This window comes from Octodon degus, unplaced genomic scaffold (assembly GCF_000260255.1).
Source record: "Octodon degus isolate 3935 unplaced genomic scaffold, OctDeg1.0 scaffold00080, whole genome shotgun sequence".
NCBI classification, from domain to species: domain Eukaryota; kingdom Metazoa; phylum Chordata; class Mammalia; order Rodentia; family Octodontidae; genus Octodon; species Octodon degus.
Genome location: NW_004524656.1, coordinates 6,154,575 through 6,177,575, shown reverse-complemented (window position 1 = coordinate 6,177,575; position 23,001 = coordinate 6,154,575). Strand labels below are relative to the sequence as shown.

The 23,001-nt window shown below is 46.7% G+C and overlaps 2 protein-coding genes across 4 annotated transcripts; one reads left to right on the top strand and one right to left on the bottom strand.

The window, feature by feature from the left end:
- Nucleotides 1-1,584: 1,584 nt before the first annotated feature.
- LOC101586404 (actin, cytoplasmic 1-like) lies at nt 1,585-2,849 on the bottom strand. The gene has a single exon (XM_004636418.2). It carries the CDS (start codon nt 2,779-2,781, stop codon nt 1,651-1,653), a length of 1,131 nt encoding a protein of 376 aa, XP_004636475.1. The 5' UTR covers nt 2,782-2,849; the 3' UTR covers nt 1,585-1,650.
- A 3,126-nt stretch (nt 2,850-5,975) lies between these two features.
- Nucleotides 5,976-20,099, top strand: Hinfp (histone H4 transcription factor). Of its 3 annotated transcripts, none has more exons than XM_023721111.1 (10): nt 5,976-6,024; nt 12,260-12,453; nt 16,600-16,829; nt 17,081-17,192; nt 17,356-17,508; nt 17,944-18,021; nt 18,104-18,224; nt 18,308-18,446; nt 18,535-18,659; nt 19,175-20,099. In XM_023721111.1, the coding sequence occupies exons 2-10, from the start codon at nt 12,270-12,272 to the stop codon at nt 19,590-19,592; spliced, it is 1,560 nt and encodes a 519-aa protein (XP_023576879.1). In that variant the 5' UTR covers nt 5,976-6,024; nt 12,260-12,269; the 3' UTR covers nt 19,593-20,099. The 3 variants fall into 3 exon arrangements, with proteins under 3 accessions (XP_023576879.1, XP_023576880.1, XP_023576881.1); XM_023721112.1 differs by lacking the exon at nt 5,976-6,024 and adding an exon at nt 17,726-17,780; XM_023721113.1 differs by lacking the exons at nt 5,976-6,024; nt 12,260-12,453; nt 16,600-16,829; nt 17,081-17,192; nt 17,356-17,508 and adding an exon at nt 17,788-17,810.
- Nucleotides 20,100-23,001: the final 2,902 nt, after the last annotated feature.

The following is a 23,001-nucleotide window of genomic DNA, read 5'->3' as shown; positions in this document are numbered from 1 at the left end:
GCATGCAGAGCTGGGGATCGAACCATGGTATCCTGCACCTGACTGGGTTTGCATAAGCAGGCGCTTAAACAACTGAGCTAACCAGCAGGCCCCTCTATCCCTCTATCCTTGACATTCTGTGACTTACCTACATCACAGAGAATTCAGGACACATGCTTAGGTAGTTCTCTGCTATCTACCCAAGAGAACCCAAGGATGGATGTTCTCCATCCTCCTTTCCATACTAGTCATGGAATATACAGAATTTGGAAAGAGCAACTGGATTTGGGTGATTAGTTACTTTTATATAATGAAATGCTCAACTGTAGGTCTTGAAAACTCATTTTCCAAGCTCTTCTCCTGAAGCAGTTTGTTTACCAGTGCTAAAGATAGGCAAACACATGTACTTCACAATTTCATAGAAAACTTGTTGATAGAGGGCAGATAGTCAAGAGTCCTGCTGGATATGTGTCTGGTGCTATGTTGCCCAGAGACCAATGGAAAGAGATTTGCTAAAGTCAAGATGAGCCCTGGGGCCGGGGAGATGGCTCAGTAGAATAAGGGCTTGCCTAGCAAACTCAAGGGCCTGAGTTCAAGCCCTGGTTCCGCAAAAGATGAGCCCAATCACATTTCAAATAGGTTTTCAAAATGAATGCAAGACTGGGGATGTAGATAAAGTTTGTCTAGGGGCTGGGGAGATAATTCAATAGAATAAGCGCTTGCCTGGCAAGTGCAGGGTCCTGAGTTCAATCCCCGGTTCCACAAAAATAAAGTTTGCCTAGCATGTGTGAAACTGAATACATAATTCTATTAACCATTTTACATTAAGAGATCCACAGTTTTTAATAATAAATTCTGCTTTAAGTTTTCTTTCAGTGGCAGCTTTTATTTATTATTATTATTTAATGTATTTAGTACACGGTCTCACTACACTGATCAGACTCATAGTGATCCTCCTGTTTTCAGCCTCGTAAGAGCTGGGATTACAAGCGTGCGCCACCATGCCTGGACTCAGTCTCTGGCTCAGCAGGCCCTGGGGGCAGGACCCGCATGGCTATTTTATTTTTTAGATAGGGTCTCTTTTATTTTATTTTTTAAGATGTGCACTTTTATTGAACTGGTCTCAAGTCAGTGTACAGGTGAGCCCTGGCTGCCTCCACACCTCAACTCACTCCCAGGGAGACCAAAAGCCTTCATACATCAAGTTGGGGGACAAAAGGGGGGCCATGATGGCTGACCATTCAAAATAAAACAAAATAAAAAAGTATTAAGGTGAAGATTTAAAAAAATTGCATTACATAATTTACACAAAAGCAATGCTATCACCTCCGTTCTATGGTCTCGGGGAGGGCTGGGCCCTCTTCTGTGCAGAGGAGTTGGGGCAGCTTTTGGGAGGGTGAGGGACTTCCTGTAACAATGCATCTCACGATATTTGGAATGTTGAAAAAAAAAAACGTACAATCAAAGTCCTCGGCCACATTGTAGAACTTTGGGGATGATCACTCCAACTGACTGCTGTCACCTTCACCGTTCCAGTTTTTAAATCCTAAGTCAAAAGCGCCAAAACAAAAAATAAAAAACAAATAAAGTCATGCCAATCTCATCTTGTTTTCTGCGCACAAGTTAGGTTTTTGTCAAGAAAGGGTGAAACGCAGCGAAGTAACAGTCCGCCTAGAAGCATTTGCGGTGCACGATGGAGGGGCCCGACTCGTTGTACTCCCGCTTGCTAATCCACATCTGCTGGAAGGTGGAGAGCGAGGCCAGGATGGAGCCGTTGATCCACACAGAGTACTTGCACTCAGGGGGAGCAATGATCCTGCTGTTCATCGTGCTGGGGGCCAGGGCCGTGATCTCCTTCTGCATCCTGTCGGCGATGCCTGGGTACATGGTGGTACCACCAGACAGCACTGTGTTGGCATAGAGGTCCTTGCGGATGTCAACATCACAATTCATGATGGAGTTGAAGGTGGTTTCATGGATGCCACAGGACTCCATGCCCAGGAAGGAGGGCTGGAATAGAGCCTCTGGACAGTGGAACCACTTGTTGCCAATGGTGATCAGCTGGCCGTCGGGCAGCTTATAGCACTTCTCCAGGGAGAAGGAGGATGCAGCGGTGGCCATTTCCTGCTCGAAGTCCAGGACAACATAACACAGCTTTTCCTTGATGTCACGCACAATTTCCCGCTCAGCCGTGGTGGTAAAACTGTAGCCATGCTCAGTCCGGATCTTCATGAGGTAGTCTGTCAGGTCCCGGCCAGCCAGGTCCAGACGTAGGATGGCGTGGGGGAGGGTGTAGCCCTCATAGATGGGCACAGTGTGGGTGACCCCGTCACCAGAGTCCATCACAATGCCAGTGGTGCGGCCAGAGGCGTACAGGGACAGCACAGCCTGGATGGCCACATACATAGCTGGGGTGTTGAAGGTCTCAAACATGATCTGGGTCATCTTCTCACGGTTAGCCTTGGGGTTCAGGGGAGCCTCGGTCAGCAGCACGGAGTGCTCCTTGGGAGCCACACGCAACAACTCATTGTAGAAGGTGTGGTGCCTGATCTTCTCCGTGTCATCCCAGTTGGTGACAATGCCGTGCTCAGTGGGGTACTTCAGGGTCAGGATGCCTCTCTTGCTCTGGGCTTCATCTCCCACGTAGAAGTCCTTCTGACCCATGCCTACCATGACGCCCTGGTGCCTTGGGCGCCCCACGATGGAGGGGAAGACGGCGCGGGGGGCATCATCTCCTGCGAAGCCAGCCTTGTACATGCCAGAGCCGTTGTCAACAACGAGAGCAGTGATATCGTCATCCATGGCGAGCTGGTAGCGGTGTGGACCGGCGGCAGAGAAGCAAGAGGATGTACTCGCCAGCTGGATGTGGACTAGGCCACTATTTTATTTTTTTAGATAGGGTCTCACTATGCAGTTTGGGCTGGCCTTGTGCTCACTTTTGTAGTTCCTGGGCAGTTTTGGAACTCAGAGATCCTCCTGGCTCAACTTCCGTATTGCTAGGATTAAAGGGGTGGGCCAAACCATGGGCGCCTGCATCCGGGGCCGAGATGGCACGGCCCAGGATCCTGGGTGCCAAGACAACACTACACGTGGCACCAGGAATTGAACTCGGGTCCTTGTGCTTGCCAGGTAGGTGTTATGCCTCTGAGCTATCTCTCCAGCCCCTAGTGGCAGCTTTTAAAGAACAAATCTCAGAATATGTTTGCATTAGCCAGCCAAAATTTGGCTTGTTTTCAACAGAAGCAGATTGAGATAGAAGAAAACTATGCTAGACAGCAATAAACTGCCTTAAGTTTTAGAAACATAGATGGATTCCACAGCAATAGTGAAATTTTTGCTCGAAAGCCTATGTTGGAGTTCACGTAACTCTGTGATTGAACTTATTCTTCACAAAACTGCTAAAATAAAGTGCAGAGCCATTTTCAGAGGTGTTAAGTCTGGATTAAACGAGGTTGGCATTTCTTGAGGTTTCTACTATATGCATTTCTGAATGAATATAGTTGGTAAAATATATTTTGTACTTTTCAATTATATTTTTAAAATCCTATTTTAAAATGAGGACTAAGCTAAAATTCACTGTTGAAAACAATATTCATACTGAAAAAGTTACTCCACAGTAGTGTATTTCTCTCTCTTACGTGCTAGGCCCTGAGTCCAGTCGTCATTATTGCAACAAAGAGTAGCATCAACAAGAAAATTCACGTGCTTTTTCTTGGTGGGTGGCACTGGATCAAACGCAGAGCCTCTGGTCTTTTTCCTTTTCCTTTTCTTTTCTTTTCTTTTTTTTTTTTTTTTTTTTTTGTGGAACTGGGGATTGAACTCAGGCCCTTGTGCTTGCCAGGGAAGCACTTATTCTACTGAGCCATCTCCCCGGCCCCCCATGGTCTTTTTCTTTTAAACTGAGATTGAACTCAGGACTTTGGGCTTGGCAGGCAGGTGCTTATGCCGCTGAGCTATCTCCATGGCTCTCAAACCCAGAGCCTCTATTGGCCAGTGCTGTATCACTGAGCTATACTCCCAGCCCTTACCTTATAGGAGTCGAGGACTCCTGTTGCAGCTCAGCCACACTACACCAGGCTGTCCTGATCCTCTCACCCTGACTCACATCTTCCCACTTTTGGTCTCGAGGCTTCGCTACCATCAAATGGCATCTTTAAATTCACTTCATTTATACTGAAATGTCGTGTGTTTCTCTGACTATATAAATGATATTGGTTATTTCTAGGTTAGAAGATACAGAAAACTACAGTGCAGTAAAATATCAATCCCAATGAACATTACTAAGATACATAATTTATTTAGCAAGTATGTTGAACCCTTATAGAGTTTCAGCTGCTGGACTAAGTGATTGGGTTATACCAGTGAAGGATACAATCCCTGTCCTCCTTCCATGAGTGATTCTGTACCAGAATATAGAAAGGTAAACAGGCAAATACAATACTATGTGATAGACCGGTTTTGCAAACACAGGAAATACAGGTCAAGGAAGGTTTCTTGGAAAAGTAAAGAAAGGAAAGGATAAAGCCATGTTGTTATGTTGAGCTGTAGGGGACTCAGGTCAACAACTTCTGACATTGCCAGTCAAGTGGAAGACCCAATACTATTATGGACTACTGGACTATTTTGGAATATTTTGCTGAGTTTACACACCTATAATATTTAAATGACGGACCTAAACAAAAAAAGGGAATACAGATGAGTGACTATTTTGTATCTGGTTAGGATAGATATACAGCTACATTCTCTTAATTCAATGAATAGAGGGATTTGTTGATAGTGTTTGTAAGTAGGATATCATGTCTGCATCTTGTACAACAAATAACTGCTAGTAAGGCAGTATGCAATGTGTTAATTATTGGAACTGTCCTACCAATTTGATTTGAAACTGTCTCATTGCTATTTATTTCTCAATAAAATTATGGGGGAAAAAAAGGAAAGGAAAGCATCTCGGCTGATACCAGAATGGAACAGCAATGTTATAAATGTTGAGACAGGGAGATGGGAAAGGTTGTTCTGGGCAGAGAAAACAGCAATTACAAGGGAAGAGGCTGAAGGTGGCTGGGCGTGGTGAAGCAGGAAATAAGGTTGAGCTGGACTCAAGATACGAATGAAGAAGGAAGGATCCAGGCGCTGAAGGATCTGAAAGCCTCAGTTTAGTTACATAGGTTGGTGATCTGGTCAGATTTGTGGTTTTGTTTTTGTTATTTGCTTCCTGTTATTTTTGTAAAGATCACTTTCGAGTGCTCCGTGGAGGATGCTTTGGTGGGAAGCTGGTGCAGCAGTGGGACCAGTCAGTTTAATGTCTCTGATGTGGGCTGGACAGCACCCATCACTTAGGCTGGGGGAGGTGAAAATAAAGGAGGATGAATTTCAGATACTGTATTTGAGAAGCTAGACTCCACAGAACTTCGCAGTGCAGCGGATGTGACCGGTGCAGGAGGAATCGGGGGTAACTACGTATTAGGTTTATGAAGTAAAAGACCCTAGGCAGATATTTGAGCGGAAGTGGGCACAGGAATATCAATATTTAAAAGACGACTAAGAGGATGAAGGCTGGATTGGCTGTAAGGCTTTCAATTAGGCCAGAGATTGACAGCAGCGCGGGGCAGGGAGCCTCCTACACTGCCTGCTCCGTGCCGCCCACGCTGCGTGCTAACGAAAGCCTGCCCCCAGCGAGCGAGAAGACCCCCACAGGAGCCCCGCCTGAGCCCTGCGCATGCCCACTAGGTCCCGCGTGCCGAGTCTGCGCAGTTGGGTGAATTCTGGACCCCAAGTTACCCGCGGGCACAGCCGGCGGGGCAGGCAGCCTGTACCTCTCCCAGCATCCGGTAGCGCCTCACTCCAGCTGCGGATGCTCAGCCCCGCCCCCCGCCGTTCCCGCCCCTTCCGTGTTTTGGTGCGCACGGGTTCCTTCAGGCGCAGCGACCATTGGCTGCCGGTCGACCAGAGCACACTGATTGGCTGTTTTTGGCTGTCGCTCAAGCGCCGTGGGGGCTGGTGGGCTGAGGTGGGTGGAGAGCTGGAGAGCCCGGGAGTAGGCGCTGGGTAAGTTGGGGCTCCGCGCTCCTTGGGATTGGCGGCTGGGGTGCGCTCGGCGGGAGTTGCAGAGGCCGGGCTCTTCCGAGACGCCTCGTCGAGGGTTCCAAGCGCGCTGCACCGGGCTATCGGGGTCCTGTCGCTCCGACTTGCACCTCCCGGCTTCTGGTTAGGGGTCTTCGCTGCTGCCGAGACTCGAGTACCGCCGCGCCCGGGAGGAAGGAGTCCCGGAAGTCCGCAGGGCTCCGAAGGAGAGCTTTTGCCTTCCGGAGGTCTCTCTCCGTCCCTCCGAGTTCTGCAGTCCTCGAAGCGTGGCCCGCACCTCACCCTCTCTGCTGAGGCGAGCTTTCCCGGTTTCAGCTGCCCGCGGGGTTCCTGACCGTCCTGATCTCCCTTATCGGCGCTTTGTTTTGGTCGTTGTCTTCACGCGTCAGAGTGCTGTCTTTTCTGCCAAATTGGGAGTCCTTCGGAGTTGAGGACGCGGGTCCATCCTTTCCTTGCGTGCCATTCAGGGTTCATTCGGTGTCTTGTTATTGGCGATACCGACGTGTGCTGGGTGTCAGTATGTGGTGTATATACACACACACACACACACACACACACTCACGCACACACGCACACACACACAAAGTGTTTGCTGATTGCTTGCTTTGACTTTTGATGAAGAAGAGTCTTTTGGTCTTTTTGCAGTATCCACGCTTGGGCCTGTCACCCTCAGCAACAAGAATATTTATAGCTGACACTTGTTGAGTTCTAGAGGTGTGTTAAGCTAAACACCTTAATATCCAGTGTCTGTTTCTTTTGTTTGGAGACCCAGCCTTGACATGTAGTCCAGGCTGGCTTTGACGTTCCCAGCCTGAAGTCTCAGCCTCTACTCTCAGCCTCCTGAGTGCTGGAATTCCGTTTATGCACCTCTTGCACCCTGTGCTTGATTTCTTAACTCACTAGCATGTAAAATTATTCCCGTGCTTCATAGGAAGCAAAAGCCTGACTAACTTACCTTAGATGATGTAGTTGTAAATGTTGGGGCTTTGTAACCAGATCAGTAGAATCCAAAACCCATGGCTGTAATGTTAGTATTCCGTTTTACATGTAAGGAAAGAGGCTTAGGGAACCCAGGTGAGGGGTCCAAAACAAAGTAGTGACTTACAAATTTCCTTACAACGTGGCAGGAGGGTTGGGGGTGCATACTCAAGGCCCTGGGTTTCATCTCCAAAGCCACAAAACAAACAAGACACTGCAAGAACTTCTTCCTAGGTGAGCACTTGCCCTATATATATAGAATTAAGCAGGGCACAGGCTAGAGTTCTGAGGAACTTACAGCTTAACTGGAGAAAGCTGACAAAATAATGACTTAATAAAACATGTTCTGGAAATTGTGTATATTGGTATCAGGTCTGAATGGAGAGGCATTTGAATGGGACCAGTAGGACAGGCGAGGAAAATGGAACCCAATTACTGCTTAACTTTTAGCTCATCTCCATTACTTTCCAGCTCTGTGCCCCTGAGTAAATTATGTAACTTGTCTGGACCCATTTCCTCATCCTTAAAATGGGAAGATAATAGTACCTACCCAATAAAGTTGTTGTACTGATGAGTTTGTAGTGCTTGGCATTTAAGAAATATTTAGTAGAGTGCAGGGGAGATAGCTCAGAGGCATAAGTGCCTGCCTGGCAAGTGCAAGGTCTGGAGGCCCGAGGGTAGACCCCCCCTTATTGCGAAGAAGTGAAGAAGTGATATTTAGTAGAAAGAGCAGATTAATTGAGACAGGAAACTTGAACCCCCTGTCTGACAGCTGGCTCTTGTTTCCTTTCTAATATACTAATGCTATGTGTATTCCTTGCCTACAGAGAGTGTAGTGATGACTGTATAGTTACTTTGTATGGCATCTTCCCAGAGTTTTGCTTTTCAGGTCATTAGATTGCTGGTTGGTCGTCCTTCTAGGTCGTATCCATCAGTCTAAACCAGGTATGTGTTCAGAACATTTGTGTTCAGAACATTTATTTTCAGCACTATGGTCAATATGTAGACATAGTGTATGCTCAACATAATGTAGGTGGGCACTGTGTGGTTGGTTTCTGCTCAGAAGCAGCTTATAGCTCAAGTTAGATAAACAAAATGAGAACAATTAAAAGGACAGTGGGTGACGATGGCAGCATAAAAGTAGTTTTGAGATTTCATGTTGTCTGTCAACAGTGCCAGCTATGGTACAAAAAGACAAAAGTAACAGCTGAGGAGTGAGACAGTTTGGCCTCCTAGAATGTGGTCATATCCCAGGATTTACTGAGCATCTAAGGCAGTGATGGTGAACCTTTGAGAGCTTTCAATGATAATAAACAGCCAGCTGTGACACACATGCCACAGGTTCGCTGCTGCCACTGAGCTAGGGCATACAAAACTGTACTGACCTTGAGAATGGAAAAAGAATATGTGACCCTCTTTGCCCTGAGCAACTTACAGTGTAGGGGAGACAGATGTTCTATTGCATTATACTGTAGGATCAAAGCTACTGTAATTAAGTACACACACTATAATTAAGGTGTGTCTGGATTGCTTTGGGCAAGTGATGAGGCATTCCAGTTGTATTTGGATGAATTGGGATGGGGTCACCAATGAAGAGAATTCAGACTTGAAGGATGAGTCGAAGTTTAGGAGAATGTAGTACATTTACTACAGAGCAATTGAATCAGAAAAGAGAATAGGGGGCAGCTAAATAGCTCAGCGGATTAAAGCACCTGCAAGCAGGCTCAGGGGCCAGGGTTTGATCCCTGGGCCTGCTGTGCTGGCCCTGCCCCCAGGACACGCTGAGACTGAGATTGAGACAGGGCATGGTGGCACGCGTCTGTAATCCCAGTTCTTGGGAGGCTGTAAACGGGAATCACTAGAGTCCGATCTAGTAGTGAGGCTCTGAACACCTTGTAGACCCCTAAAATTAAAAACAAAAACAAACAAACAAACAAAAAACTAAAGAAAAAGAAAGAAAAGAGAATGGGGGCCAGCCAAATAGCTCATCGGATTAAAGTGCCTGCTTAGGCATACCCAGAGACCAGGGTTCCACCCCTGGTGTGCTGTGCCAGCCCTGCGCCGCCCCACCCCAGGGCATGCAGAGAAGTGGTGGTGCGCGCCTGTAGTCCTAGTACTTGGGAGGCTGAAAATGGGGAGGATCACTACAAGTCTGATCTGTGTAGTGAGACCCCGTAGACCCGATACTAAATATATTTAAAAAAAAAAATAGAAAAGAGAATGGATATGTGGGAGATGAAGTCAGAGAAGCAACTAGATTGGGAAAAAGATCATGATCTGTCTTGGTTACTTTTCTTTTGTTGCTGAGACAAAATACCTGATACCCAAAAGTGAGGGAGAAACAGTTTATTTAGCTTACAGTTGTGGAGGTTTCAGTCCATAGTCAAGCTCCAAGGCAGGGTGGCATGGCACAGGGGCAACAGTTCAAGACTGCAGAAGATAGCAAAAGCAGCAAGAGCAAAAAAGGGGGAGGTAGCAAGCCTCTTTTCCTCCCTTATATTGTAAGCAGGTTAGCCACCCTCTGGTGGGTGTAGCAGTCACACCATCTCCACGTCCTCCTCTTGGACAGGCTCAGAATGTTTACAGAGGGAGGACCTGGGCCCTCTGCACTTAATCTTCGAAACTTCTCAAATTGACACAGTGAACAGTATGGTGGAACAGTGAGGATATGTTCTCTATGTACTAGGATGTAGAACTGCTGAGTTACTTAATTAAGCTTCTAGACCTCAAGTTGACACCATGTATCCACTATTACATGATCTTTGCATTTGAGTTGGAGGACACTCTTGCCAAGTGAAATGTTCAGAGGGCTTACCTCAAGACTTCACATACCACAGGCCTTCACTATGTGTTAGTTTCCTTAGGTAGGCCCTGGAGAGGTAAATTGAGGCCAGTTTAAGAAGAGCCTTACATTCCATAGTATAGGTGGTAGAGTCTGAAAGTGTGAGATATTACATCTGGAAGGCTCTCCCAGTTTTTCCTACCTCAACATTATGAAAATAGTGTTTTCTTCTAATGACTTTCTGACTAGCACAGACAGGCTGTGTTCATCTCTGAGGAGAAAAGGCTGCGTAGGTTTAGGAGGCATGGTTAGTTTAGAAGCCCATCCTTGGAGGCATCCAGGATTTTATATGTTTTATATTTTCTGTTTTTCCCTTCCAGTATGTAGTAAAGGTCTTTTTCTGTGTCTCCATCTGCTCAGAGGGAGCACTTAGGGTGTTCCCTTCCTGGGGCCACCATGAGAGGGCAGCAGAATCAGTGGGAATCCTGGAGAGTCAAGGATCCTTAGTATCTTTCTTCTCCTCTACAATTTTGGTGAAATCTTTAATTTTGTTTTAGTCTTCTTTCAACAAATAATTATTACATGTCCAAGTATATGTGCCACTATATAGGCAGATAAACAAGGTGAAGTATACCAAGACAGATTTCTTATATTGGAAGGGAATCTAGTTAATTTTTTTTTTTTGGCTGTGCTGGGGATTGTGCTATATTGAGCTTTATTTATTTCTTTATTTATTTAGACTTGTTCTCACTAAGTCTTTATGTTTCCTATGCTGGGCTCAAACTTTCAGTCCTCTTTCAGGCTTCTAGGGTGCTGTAATTAAAAGTGTATGCCATCATCCTTGATTTGCAATCTACATTTTAGTACAATGTTAAGGGAGTGGTGGGGTTGATAAACAAAGACAGGTTGTATCACACTTTAAAAATCTGGCAGGGGATTTGTGACAAGATCTCTAATAAGAAGTAGGGATGGGGGCTGGCGAGATGGCTCAGTGGTCTAAAGCACCTGCTTGGAACAAGCTTGGCAAAGCACGGGGACCACAGTTCGATCCCCCAGCACCACATGCCAGCCAGCCTCGCCCCCTGGTGGGCTGAGCTGGCCACACACACACACACAATAAATAAATAAATGTTAAAAAAAAAAAAAAAAGAAGTAGGGATGGACTTGATGTCCTCATGTTAAGAAAGAATCAGCCTGACTGGACTTTACCACACCATTAATGTGTGGTCTTAGATCATGTTTTTTATAAATAAAGTTAAAAAAAATAGTGTCTACTTGGTGGTGGAGGTAAGGGGTGGTACATATCGTAGTCCCAGCACTCAGGAGGCTGAGGCAGGGGAATTGATGCAAGGGGTGTGTATGTGTGTGTGTGTGTGTGTGTGTGTTAAGTGTATTGATGGATGCAATTTTGAGGCCAGTGTGGGCTACATAGTACTTCAGAGCCAGCCTGGACTGCATAATAAGACCCTGTCTCAAAAACAATGGGGCTGGTGAGATGGCTCAGTGGTCTGAAGCACCTAAGCTAAACAAGCTAAGCTAAACAAAGCACAGGGACCGCGGTTCAATCCCCCAGCACCACATGCCAGCCAGCCCCGCCCCCTGGTGGGCTGGCCACACACACTAAATAAATAAATAAATAAATAAAAAGAAAGAAAGAAAAAAAAGAAAGAAAGGGCGGGGCAAATAACTCAGCAGATTAAAGCACCTGCAAGCAGATGCAGGAGCTAGGGATTCAATCTCTGAGCCTGCTATGCAGACCCAGCCCCCAGGGCTTGCTCTGAGACCTGATTGAGACTGGGCGTGGTGGCGTGTGTCTCTAATCCCAGCATTTGGGAGGCTGTAAGTAGGGGAATTACCATGAATCCAATCTAGTAATGAGACCCTGAACACCCTGTAAACCCTTCCCTAAAATACAGAAGAAAAAAAAAATCAGAAAAAATTTGTGTCCGTTAAATGATATAATGCAAATAAAATGTTTAATGTGCCTGACATAGTATGAAATTCATAACAGAAAGTCTTCTTATCCTTATTTTGGCCAAGGTCACACAGCTACCATCGGTGCATGCCATCCCTGGTGCAACAGCAAAGCCTGGATTTGAATTCTAGCCCTTCTATAGTCATCTCTTTGAATTTGCGCAGTGGCCTGCCTCCCATAGTAATTGCTTTTCGGCAGGTTACCCTGAAGCTTCATGAGAAGATGTCTGTGAAAGCGTTTGGCTCAGGGTCTAGTGCCTGCTCAACAGTGTCATTTTTGTTCTCTTGTCCCAGGAACTCCAGACAGCTTCCAGGGGTGTGAGGAACTGCTACTCCATGTTTACCAACAAAACGGCGCGGAGTTTCTCATGGGTCACTTGGTAAAACACCTGCTGATTCTTGGCAGGCTGCCTGCTCAGCTTGGGTAGAACCTTTGCAGCTGGGAATTTCTTCCTGTTCCTCTAGGGTGAAGGCCATGTCGCCTCCTGGGAAGGTTCCCCGGAAGGAGAACCTGGGGCTCCAGTGCGAGTGGGGGTCCTGCTCCTTCGTCTGCTCAGCCATGGAGGAGTTCTGTGAGCACGTCACTCAGCACCTGCAGCAGCACCTGCACAGCCCTCAGGAGGAGGAAGGAGAGGAGGATGAAGATGACAACCCACTTGGTAAGGAAGCAGGACACAGGCAGGGGCAGGAAGGAAATCTGAGACTTTCATTTTTCCAGATGGAGAAGACAGGTTTGGAGAACGGTAGTTTATTATCCTGCTTTTGCTTTTTTTTTTTATTTTATTGTAACATTTAATTCATATCATCCTAGCAGATTGCAAAACTCAAGTTATGGAAAGGAAAGCAGTAGATGTTTAGAGATGGGTCTAAGCACAGGGGCTTGAAGAACCTATGTTGGTTGATTGTACTGCAGATTTCAAATCTGTCTAAAAATGCAAAAGTGCACCAAACTGTATACCCAAGAGAATATACCTAAGAGAATAATACCTAAGTTTTATTCTACATCAATTATACCTCAGTAAAGTCACTTAAAATATAGGTCAAGTGTCTTACTTACTCTTCTCTCATTGCTAGGACAAATACCCAACACCCAAAATGAACGAAGGAAAGGTTTATTTAGCTCACAATTACTGGAGCTTTCAGTCCATACTTAGCTGGCTCCAAAGCAGACTGGCACACAGCAGAGGGCAGCAGTTCATGGCAGCGGCAAAGAGCAAGAGCAGAAGCACATGGGTGGAGTAGTGGCAATAATGGCAACAGAGAGCAAGTCTGTCTCCCTAATGTTGTACTCAGGCTATCCGCTCCAGGCTGCGTGCAGTACTCACACCAATAATCCCAGCAGTACTCACACCAATAATCCCAGCAGTACTCACACCCATAATCTCAGCGGATTATGAGTTAATCACAAACTCTAGAAGTCTGCCCCATGACTGCAGGAGGTTTTGATGGGGACACCTAGACATAAACCATTACAGTCAAATCTCTTAACCATTAATACATTTGATTTATGATAAAATAACATCAAAACAAAGTCCTAGGCAGAGGCTTTTTAAAAATCAAAACTGCAGTCTTATTAACAAAAGCTCAAATTTGGAAACTGAAAGTGATAGCAATGGATCTGACTGTAATTTTTTTTTTAATTTTATTTATTTATTTATTTATTTATTTATTTATTTATTTATTTGAGAGAGAGAGAGAGAGAGAGAGAGAGAGAGAGAGAGAGAGAGAGAGTGTGGTGTGTGTGTGTGGCCAGCTCAGTCCACCAGGGGGCGGGGCTGGCTGGCATGTGGTGCTGGGGGATTGAACCGCGGTCCCTGATGCTTTGCCAAGCTTGTTCTAAGTAGGTGCTTTAGACCACTGAGCCATCTCTCCAGCCCCTGTAATTTTTTTTTTAAGTTGACCATTACATTTTTTATTAAACTCTTATTATATCTTGCACCTTAAAAAATTTTATCAGTAACACATTAACCATAGCCATTTTAAGACTTTCATCATTTTCGATAGTTTTTGTTTTGCCCCGATGTTTCCTGGTGAGCATTGCACTCAGTTATGGGCCAAAGTGTCTCACTTCCCACGAAAAGGGGAAAGGCCTAATCCAGGTACTTTTGGGGAGTGCTTTTGCTTTTTGGTTTATAAAAACATTATAAGCTCATTTATAGAAAATTCATTCAATAATGATATAGGAAATGGTCTCCATCTTGCCGTCAAAGAGGGACAGTTTTTTGTGTGTTTGTTTCTTTTAAATGTGTTTGATACAGGGTCTCACTATGCAGCTCAGACTCATAGTAATCCTCTTGTCTACAGCCTCCCCAGTGCTGGGGTTATAGGTGTGTGCCACCACATAGGGTCTCTTGGCCAGCTCAGCATGCCCGGAGGCAGGGCCCACGTGGCATGTCGTGTCAGGGATCACACCTGGTCCCTGTGCTTGCCTGAGCAAGTGCTTATTCTGTTGACCCATCTCCGTGGCGCTGGGACAGTTACTTTGATTGACTGTGATTTTGGGCAAACCCAGGACCTTTCTGCAGAGTGTGAAGTTACAGAGTGTGAAGCTCTGTAACTTCCCAAGAGTCAATTACTGACAGTACTATAGTGAACATTCTTTTTGAGCTCCCCCTGCCTTCATATCTCCCATTCATTCATTCATTCATTCATTTTTTTCTTGAGAGTACCAAGTAGTATTAAAACAGAAAAATTACAAATGATACAGAATTTCACTAAACAAAATATGAATTTCACAGCATTTTTTGTATGGCATAGTGTTGTCTTCAAATTAGTTGTTCTTATTTATGTATTTATTTTGTAGTTCTAAGAACTGAAATCGGACCTTGCACTTGCTAGGCAGGTTCTTAAGCCACTAAGCCATCTAGGCTTTGGTTTTTTGTTTAGGGTATCACTGTGTAGTTCCGGCTGGCCTTGAGCTCCCTATGTAGCCCAGACAAGCTTCAAACTTGTGATCCTCCTCCCGCAGCCTCTCAGGTGCCAGGATTGCAGGCGTGCATTGCCATACCTGGCTGCTTTTGTTTTATTTTTGTATTTTAGGGAAGGGTCTACAGGGTGTTCAGGGTCTCACTACTAGATCCGGACTCATAGTGATCCGTCTGTGTACAGCCTCCCAAGAGCTGGGATTATAGGCGGGAACCACCACACTCAGTCCCTGTTGCAGTCTCAGTGTGCCCCAGGGGCAGGGCTGGCACTGCAAGCCCAGGGATGAACCCCTGGCCCTTGCACCTGCTTGCAGGTACTTTAATCTGCTGAGCTATTTGGCCAGCCCTGCTCTTATGTTTTAAAAAAGGTTGCACTGTGTAAGATGTTGGCAGTCAGTCAGTTTGTTTTAGTCTACATTAGTGTTCTTTACTCTTAAACTCCAACCAATGGCTAGGAATACAGTTTAAATCACAACCCTGTGCATTAAAGTTAAAAAAATTCTTGAACCAGTACTTATTAAATGTTCTCAGAAATGTTCTTTTATTTAAAAAAGTGATTTCAATCCAGTAAACCAGCTTCAGTAATTAGTAGATTACAGTAATTTGAAAGATGATTTTATAAAAAGCATGGCAGTGACTATCTTCTCATCCTGAATTGTTTCAGTCATGTGACCACAAAGTATAGTTTCCAAGTCAAATAATATTTATACAAATAAAGAGATAATTGTGTTTTCTAAAGTTTGTTTTTGTCTTTCTGAGACAGGGTCTCTGTGTGGTTCAGACTGGCCTTGAACTCACTTTGTAGCCCAGACTGGCCTCTAAAACTCATAGTGCAGACTGGGCATGGTGGCGTGCGCCTGTAATCCCAGCTCTTGGGTGGCTGTACACAGGTGGATCACTACGAGTCCGATCTAGTAGTTAGACACTGGACACCCTGTATACCCTTCCCTAAAATACAAAAATAAATAAATAAATAAAATAAAACTCACAGTGAAAGTTCCTCCTTTTTAAAATGAGTAAATCCCTGTAAAGCATTAAAATATGGTGCTAAGAGGAGCTAGAGAAGTGGGAAATAGGTTGAGACAGTAAATAGTTGGTGGTGCATTCTTGCAGAAGGCCAGTGTTGAGCAGAAGAGGAGGGAAAGGCCGCTGGGTGGTTTCTGAAGTTGGGAGAGCACGTCTTCCTTCGTACCTCTGCGTGGAGGTTGTCCTAGCTGTTCCTGCTCTGTGGCACAGGCCTTGCATATGTCTTTCCTGCTGCCTGAACCACACTCTTTTTCATCTTATGAATATTCATTCTTTAGCTCTCAACATGGGACACTTCCTAAGGTACCTCTGCCTACATGGAGTTACTTCTGTTTAATATTTTCTTTGTTCTGTTTTATTTTTGAGACATGTTCTCTCCTATGTAGTTCAGGCTGGCCTTGAACTCACAGGGATCCTCCTGCGTCAGGCTTGAGTGCTGAGGTTAACAGGTGTGCGCCACCACACCCATCTTTGTGTTTGATGCTTTTGTGGCATCGCCTATGCCTCACCCCATGGCTCTTGTCATCTGTTGCAGCTTTGTATTTATAGTTGTTATTATTAGATAAACATTCTAGGGACCGGGAAGATGGCTCAGTGGAATAAGCGCTTCCCTGGCAAGCGCAAGGGCCTGAGTTCAATCTCCAGTTCCACATAAAAAAAACCAAATAGATTAATATTCTGTTTCCCTGGCTGAGAGTTATGTGAGGACAAGGACTGGGACTCTGATAAGTACATATTGCTGTTTACTTAATCAGCTCCTGGTAACTTGGTCAGAGTCCTACTGTAGATCACTCAGGTGGAAGGCAGCCTGAGCCTTCAAAAGTATGACTCTTCCTTCTAAACCCCTTTCTGCAGAGGAAGAATTCTCCTGCTTGTGGCAGGAATGTGGCTTTTGCTCTCTGGATAATTCAGCTGACCTCATCCGCCATGTCTACTTCCACTGCTACCACACCAAGCTCAAACAGTGGGGACTGCAGGCCTTGCAGAGCCAGGCCGACCTCAGCCCCTGTATCCTGGACTTCCAGAGCCGGAACATCGTTCCTGACATCCCTGACCACTTCCTATGTCTGTGGGAACATTGTGAGGTCAGCAGGCAGGGCCCGAAATAGGAGTGGAAGGAAACCGGGGATCAACTCAAGATACCTTGACCTTTCCTGGGGTGCCTTTTATTTATTTGCCAAGATTCTTGCTAGTATTTCTAGTTCTTGGTAGCCCCTTTTCTCAGACTTTCCCTATCCCCACCAAGTTAATATGGGAAAGAGCTCAAAAGCCCTCTTTAGCTTAGGGGTATGAGTCTTTGCGCACCCCATCCTCACTCCCAGTTGCCCTGGCACAGAGCTCCTTCGACAACCCTGAGTGGTTCTATCGGCATGTGGATGCACACTGCCTGTGCTGTGACTACCAAGCAGTCGGCAAGGATAACCACGTGGTGCTGTGTGGCTGGAAAGGTAGGCCATTCCTCCACTTTGGCATCTGGAAGCAAATCTGCGGGTGCCAGGAGGCCAAAGGGTACTGATTATGTCCCTGGTTGGAAGCTAACTGCAGAGATGTGGGTTCCAGGTCCAACTTGGGGAGTTCAGGACCAGGGCCTGACCAAGCCTTTCTTCACAGGCTGTACCTGCACCTTCAAGGACCGCTGTAAGCTTCGGGAGCACCTCCGCAGCCACACCCAGGAGAAGGTGGTGGCCTGCCCGACCTGCGGCGGCATGTTTGCCAACAACACTAAGTTCTTAGATCACATCCGTCGCCAGACCTCCTTGGACCGTAAGCAGTCAGAGGGTGGCTGCAGGCCTTTCTGCTTGGAGTGGGGTTGGGCACATTCTCAGGGAAGGTGGCCCCTGAAGATGCCCTTTTGGGCGCAGGCACCTCCCCCAGTCTTCCTAGATCGTGTTATTCTGTACTTACTATGTGTTACATCAGTTATCTCAGGTAACCCTCACAACAGCCCCATGAGGTAGGCTTCTTATTCCCCTTTTTGCAGATGAGGAAACTGAGTCTCAGAGAGGTTAAACCACTTACCTGAGATCACACAGCTAGTACGTGGTAAAGCCGACCTTCTAACTCAGGTTCCTACCTCTAAGTCCTGTCCGTAGTTCCCCTTTGCTCCTTGGGTGGTTCCCTCCTGCCTGGGTTGGTTTTCCTGTCTGTGCCTCTGCACTGTCCTCTACAGCCCCCTTTCCTCTGCCTACCCCACCTCAGAACAGCGCTTCCAGTGCTCTCACTGTTCCAAGAGATTTGCCACAGAGCGACTGTTGAGGGACCACATGCGCAACCACGGTGAGTGGCTGCCGCCCTGGCCTCCTGCCCACCCTTCTAGGCTGCGCACTCCCAGTAATAGCCTCCTCTCCGGTCCTCTTAGTGAATCACTATAAGTGCCCTCTGTGTGACATGACCTGCCCACTGCCTTCCTCTCTCCGCAACCACATGCGCTTTCGCCACAGTGAGGACCGGCCCTTTAAATGTGACTGTTGTGACTACAGGTAAGGGGACCCAGGGGCCAGAAAGCAGAGCTTATGTTCCAGGGTCCCCCAGGCCCTCCAACCCCCCTGACCTCTCCTGGCAGCTGCAAGAATATGATTGACCTCCGGAAACACCTGGACACCCACAGCAAGGGCCCGGCCTACAGGTGTGACTTTGAGAACTGCAGCTTCAGTGCCCGGACCCTCTGCTCCATCAAGTACCACATCCGCAGAGTGCATGAAGTGAGTGGGGCAGGCGGTGGGCAGGGCTGGCAGGAGTATGGGGGAGCTTGGCCTCACTTCTCCCTCCTTCCCCTGCCCTCCCTGTCAGGGAGACTCTGAGCCAAGGTACAAGTGTCATGTGTGTGACAAATGCTTCACACGCGGCAACAACCTCACCGTGCATCTGCGTAAGAAGCACCAGTTCAAGTGGCCCTCAGGGCACCCCCGTTTTCGGTATGTCTTGGTCTTCCCCCAGATCACACACATTTCTTCCCGTACCTTTCAGCAAGTTAGAAACTTCAAATTGGTAGCACATTAATATCTGCCGTCTCTGTAGGGTCGACCCTAATAGAGTCCAACAGCAGTGTAGTGGGCCAAGGTTATTTTTTGAACTTTGTAAATCCAAGGCACAGAGGCAGACCCAGTTAATGGTACCAAAAAGTCCTGAAGCCAGAATTAGAGCTTAAGCGCCCCGACCCTCAGCTCCGTTTCTCTAAACCTTTCAGTGTTGTTTCCTGCCCTTGCATGTAGCAGATCAATCTCTTTCTCTGGGTTGGGTTGCTACACAAAAATTTTCCATTTTGAATAATGATCCCTCTTGGCTTCTCTTTTACATAGTTCAGGAAAGACCATGTCTTTTCGAACTCCCAGGAGTTCTGTCCCTCACAGCTGTCACTCCACTCACAGTATCTGGGCCCCTTTTGCACCCTCTGTCCTTGTTTGCTGCCCTCATGCTTCTCCACCGCCAGGTACAAGGAGCATGAAGACGGCTACATGCGGCTGCAGCTGGTGCGCTACGAGAGTGTGGAGCTGACACAGCAGCTGCTGCGGCAGCCACAGGAGGGCTCAGGTCTGGGAGTGGCGCTGAGTGAGAGCAGCCTGCAGGGCATCATTCTAGAAACAGAGCTGGCGGAGCCAGGACTAGAAGAAGAGGCAGAAGGAGGGAGTGGGCGCAGTGAGGGGACAGCCCTCTCTGCCTCTCAGGACAGCTCAAGCCCTGTTATCCACGTGGTGAATCAGACCAATGCCCAAGGCCAACGAGAGATCGTCTACTACGTGCTGTCTGAGACTCCAGAAGAGCCACCCTCAGTCTCTGAGTCACCCTCAGGGGGCTTGGAAGAAAAGCTTCCAGGAGCAGCCGAGGAGCCCAAGGTCCAGATGGCATGAAGGCTACCAAGCCTGACCATTCCTATCCCAGTCCTTGGAGTTTGAGCCAGGCAGGTAGCAGTGTCCCCAGTGGGCAGCCTTTGCCAATGAATGCCTTCAGGAGTGGTGCTGAGAACAGTGTGGTCCTCTGTGGGCCAGGTTTGCATCATTCTACAGATTCTAAGAACTTCTGATTTTAGCCACACTGCATTTTGTAAGGATCCTGAGGAGTTTGGGTTCTTTGAGGGGATCCTGGATATGTGTGTTCTCATTGCGGGGTTCTTGTGATAAGTCTTTTTTTTTTTTTTTTTTTTTACTGGAAATTGAACTCAGGACCTTGCGCTTGCCAGGTAGGCGCTTGGGCTGCTGAGCTATATCCCTAGCCCTATCAGTCTTAGCTATTACCCCCTTAATGTTCTGGGCAGCAGTTAAATTCTTAGTCAACTCACATCCATTCCCATCTTTAGGAGTCTGTAGGCCCAAAGGTGGTGAATGGTTAGTCGCTTACAGAGGCTTTTTCCTCAATACCATTTTTTTTTTTTTTTTCCTCAATACCATTTTAAAGGCATTGAAAACCAGGCAGCCATTTCTCTCAAGGGTTCCTCGTACATCCCAGGGACATTTGTGCTTATCCTCAGGGACAGCATTGGAGGCAGTGTGTGTGTGTGTGTGTGTGTGTGTGTGTGTGTGTGTGTGTGTAACTTGTTTTGGCTAATAAAGAAGCACTTGGGTTCTTACACATTTCTCTTTAAGTTTTGTGACAGTTAAGTAAGCAATGAAGGTATAGCTGAATGCCCAGAAGAGAAGCTGAATATTTAGGATTCTTTCCCTTTTCCTGATTAGGGTGGTTTGTCATGTTGTTGCCCTTTTGTGGAACTTTTTTTTTTTTTTTTTTAGGCAGGATCTCACTATACAGTTCAGGCTGAGCTTGAATTCACTAAATAGCCCATGCTGGCCCTGAACTTGCTGTGATCTAGCCTGCAGCTCCCAAGTGCTGGAGTTAAATGCATGCACCACCATGCTGTTCCTTTTTGGGGAGCGCATTCATTTCTTAAAGCATCTGCCAACTCCATGGAGACCCTAGCACTTAGCGTTAAGTGGACAGCAGTAGCGCTACAGAAGAGAACAGTGATCACACAGCTGACCAGGTACACTCTAGTCCTGCTAGCACTCTGGGCCTCTAGGGCAAGCCTTTGTACTGTGAGACTCAAAGAAGCTAGGATGGAGGGTAGACTGGCAGGCATGTTGGGGACTACCAAGGACTCCTGGGTCTGGGCTTCAGATTAGAATTTTATGTTCCTGGATGGCCGTTTTCTTGGAGAAAGGATTTATAAAGAGGTTGAAACCTGTAAAATAACCATTCTTCAGGTCCGTTCGTTTCTCAACCCCTGCCCCGTTCTCGTGGTCTGGCAGTCTGGAAAGGTTAAGGAAATGCTTTCAGGGGTGTTGGATAGACAGGAACTTAACAGAAAGATCTGTGTCTTTTTAAAAGTTTTTTTTTTGTTTTTTTTTTTGGGGGGGGTTGCTGTATTGGGAATGAAATCCAAGGCCTGTTGCTGCTGAGTTGCATCCCAGCCTTAAGTCTAATTACAAAAACAGTATGCCTGTGAGCTAAATAAAACATCTTTTAAAATAAACTGATACAAAGTATGCCTTTTATAGGTAGAATTGAAAAAAGAAAAATTGCTTTTTCTGTCAGCTGTTACTGAATTCCAACTATTATCTGGGCGCACACGCTAAGAATGTAAAGATGAGTAACACCTAGAACCTGTGCTGGAGGGACCTGCAGTGTAGAGGTGAGCAGCCGCCGGGCGTACAGTGATGCACTCGGTGAAGTACACTTAGGAGCCCAGAAGGGCAGGTGCACGGAGATGGGCTCGCATAAGCCTGCTGTTAGCTTGCGGTAGTCCCCAGCACCGTGAGAATAAACAGTAGGTGGGATTCCCAGAGAAGTAGATCAGGAAAAGCATCCCCTGGGAAGACTCCTAACCAAGACCAAATGAAGACTTAAGTACTAAACTGCCGAAAGATTGCCCCCCCCCTTTTCATTTATATATTTGGTACCAGGTCTCTATGTAGCTCAGGCTCCTGGGGGCAGGGCTGGCGCAGCACACGGGACCCGGGATCAAACCTGGTCCCTGTGCTTAGTCTGCACTAAAGCAGGTGCTTAGTCTGCTGAGCTATCTTGCTGGTCCTTCAATTTTTATATACTGTGTAATACAAGTAAAAAATCTCGAGTCAGATGCAGTGGCACCACTGTAGTGAGTGCTCCAGAGGCTGATGGAGGAAGGTAACGGTTGTGTGTTCAAGGCCATCCTGGGTTTTAAGTCCCACCTGGACCGTATCCTGTCTCAAACAAAATTCATGGAATTGCACAGTATCTGAAGAGTAAGGAGACACTGTGTCTTACTCCTTACAGCATGTGTGGGAAGGAGCCCAGCTGTTGGAAGCTGCTGCTCCTTTTTTCATTGTCTTTTTTTTTTTTTTTTCATTTAGCTAGTGATAGGAAAACTAAAGGTTCTAATACTCTTGGGATAGAGGTCATCCCTGGCTACTTTTTTTTTTTTTTTTTTGGCAGAACCGTTTTTGTTGTCTTCAGACTGGGTCAGGCTGGCCTTGAGCTCATTTCATAGCTTAGGCTGGTCTTGAACTTTCAACAGTATTCCTGCCTCAGCCTTCAAGTGCTGGGATTATAGGTGTATGCCACCACATCCAGCTTTATTTTTGGGGGGTCAGGTCCTCAACTTCAGAGACACAGAAACACTGAACACATAGAAAAGTAATTCTTCAAGGTGAAAAGATAGTACTCATGGGGAATGCCTTCATTCCTCTTATGACAGTAGATCACCTAAAAAACCAAGTTGTTGAAGACCAAGCTGAGGCAGTAGCAACTTCATGCCAGTGCCTCTGAAACAAAAGCAGAAGGGTAGACCCGCAGTGACAGCGCAGGAGTGGATTGCACAGGGTCGAGGAGCAAGACACCTAGAGCAGCTGGAGTAGGCTTACAGGGAGCAGACGGAGCTGGGAGCTGGGGGTTAGAGTGACAAGGCTGGAGGCTTTAGAGGCTGCAGAAGATGCACCGGCAGGAAGGAGAGCTTCAGGCAGAAGTGACTGGTGCTATTCAGGGTCTGTAGTGTGTCCACCAGAAAGTAGGCGTCAGGGTGGGGCTGAGGTCATTAGATTGAGGTCACTGCCTTGTGTTAGAGAAGAGGAACAGGTAAGTCTCAGAGCAAAGCTGGGAAGACACTTGGCCTGAGGCTGGTTCTGCAAACCCAGAGGTGGTAGCAAGAGTTCAAGTTGTAGGGGCTGGAGAGATGGCTCGGTGGTCTAGAGCACCTACTTAGAACAAGCTTGGCAAGGCATCAGGGACCGCGGTTCAATCCCCCAGCACCACATGCCAGCCAGCCTCGCCCCCTGGTGGGCTGAGCTG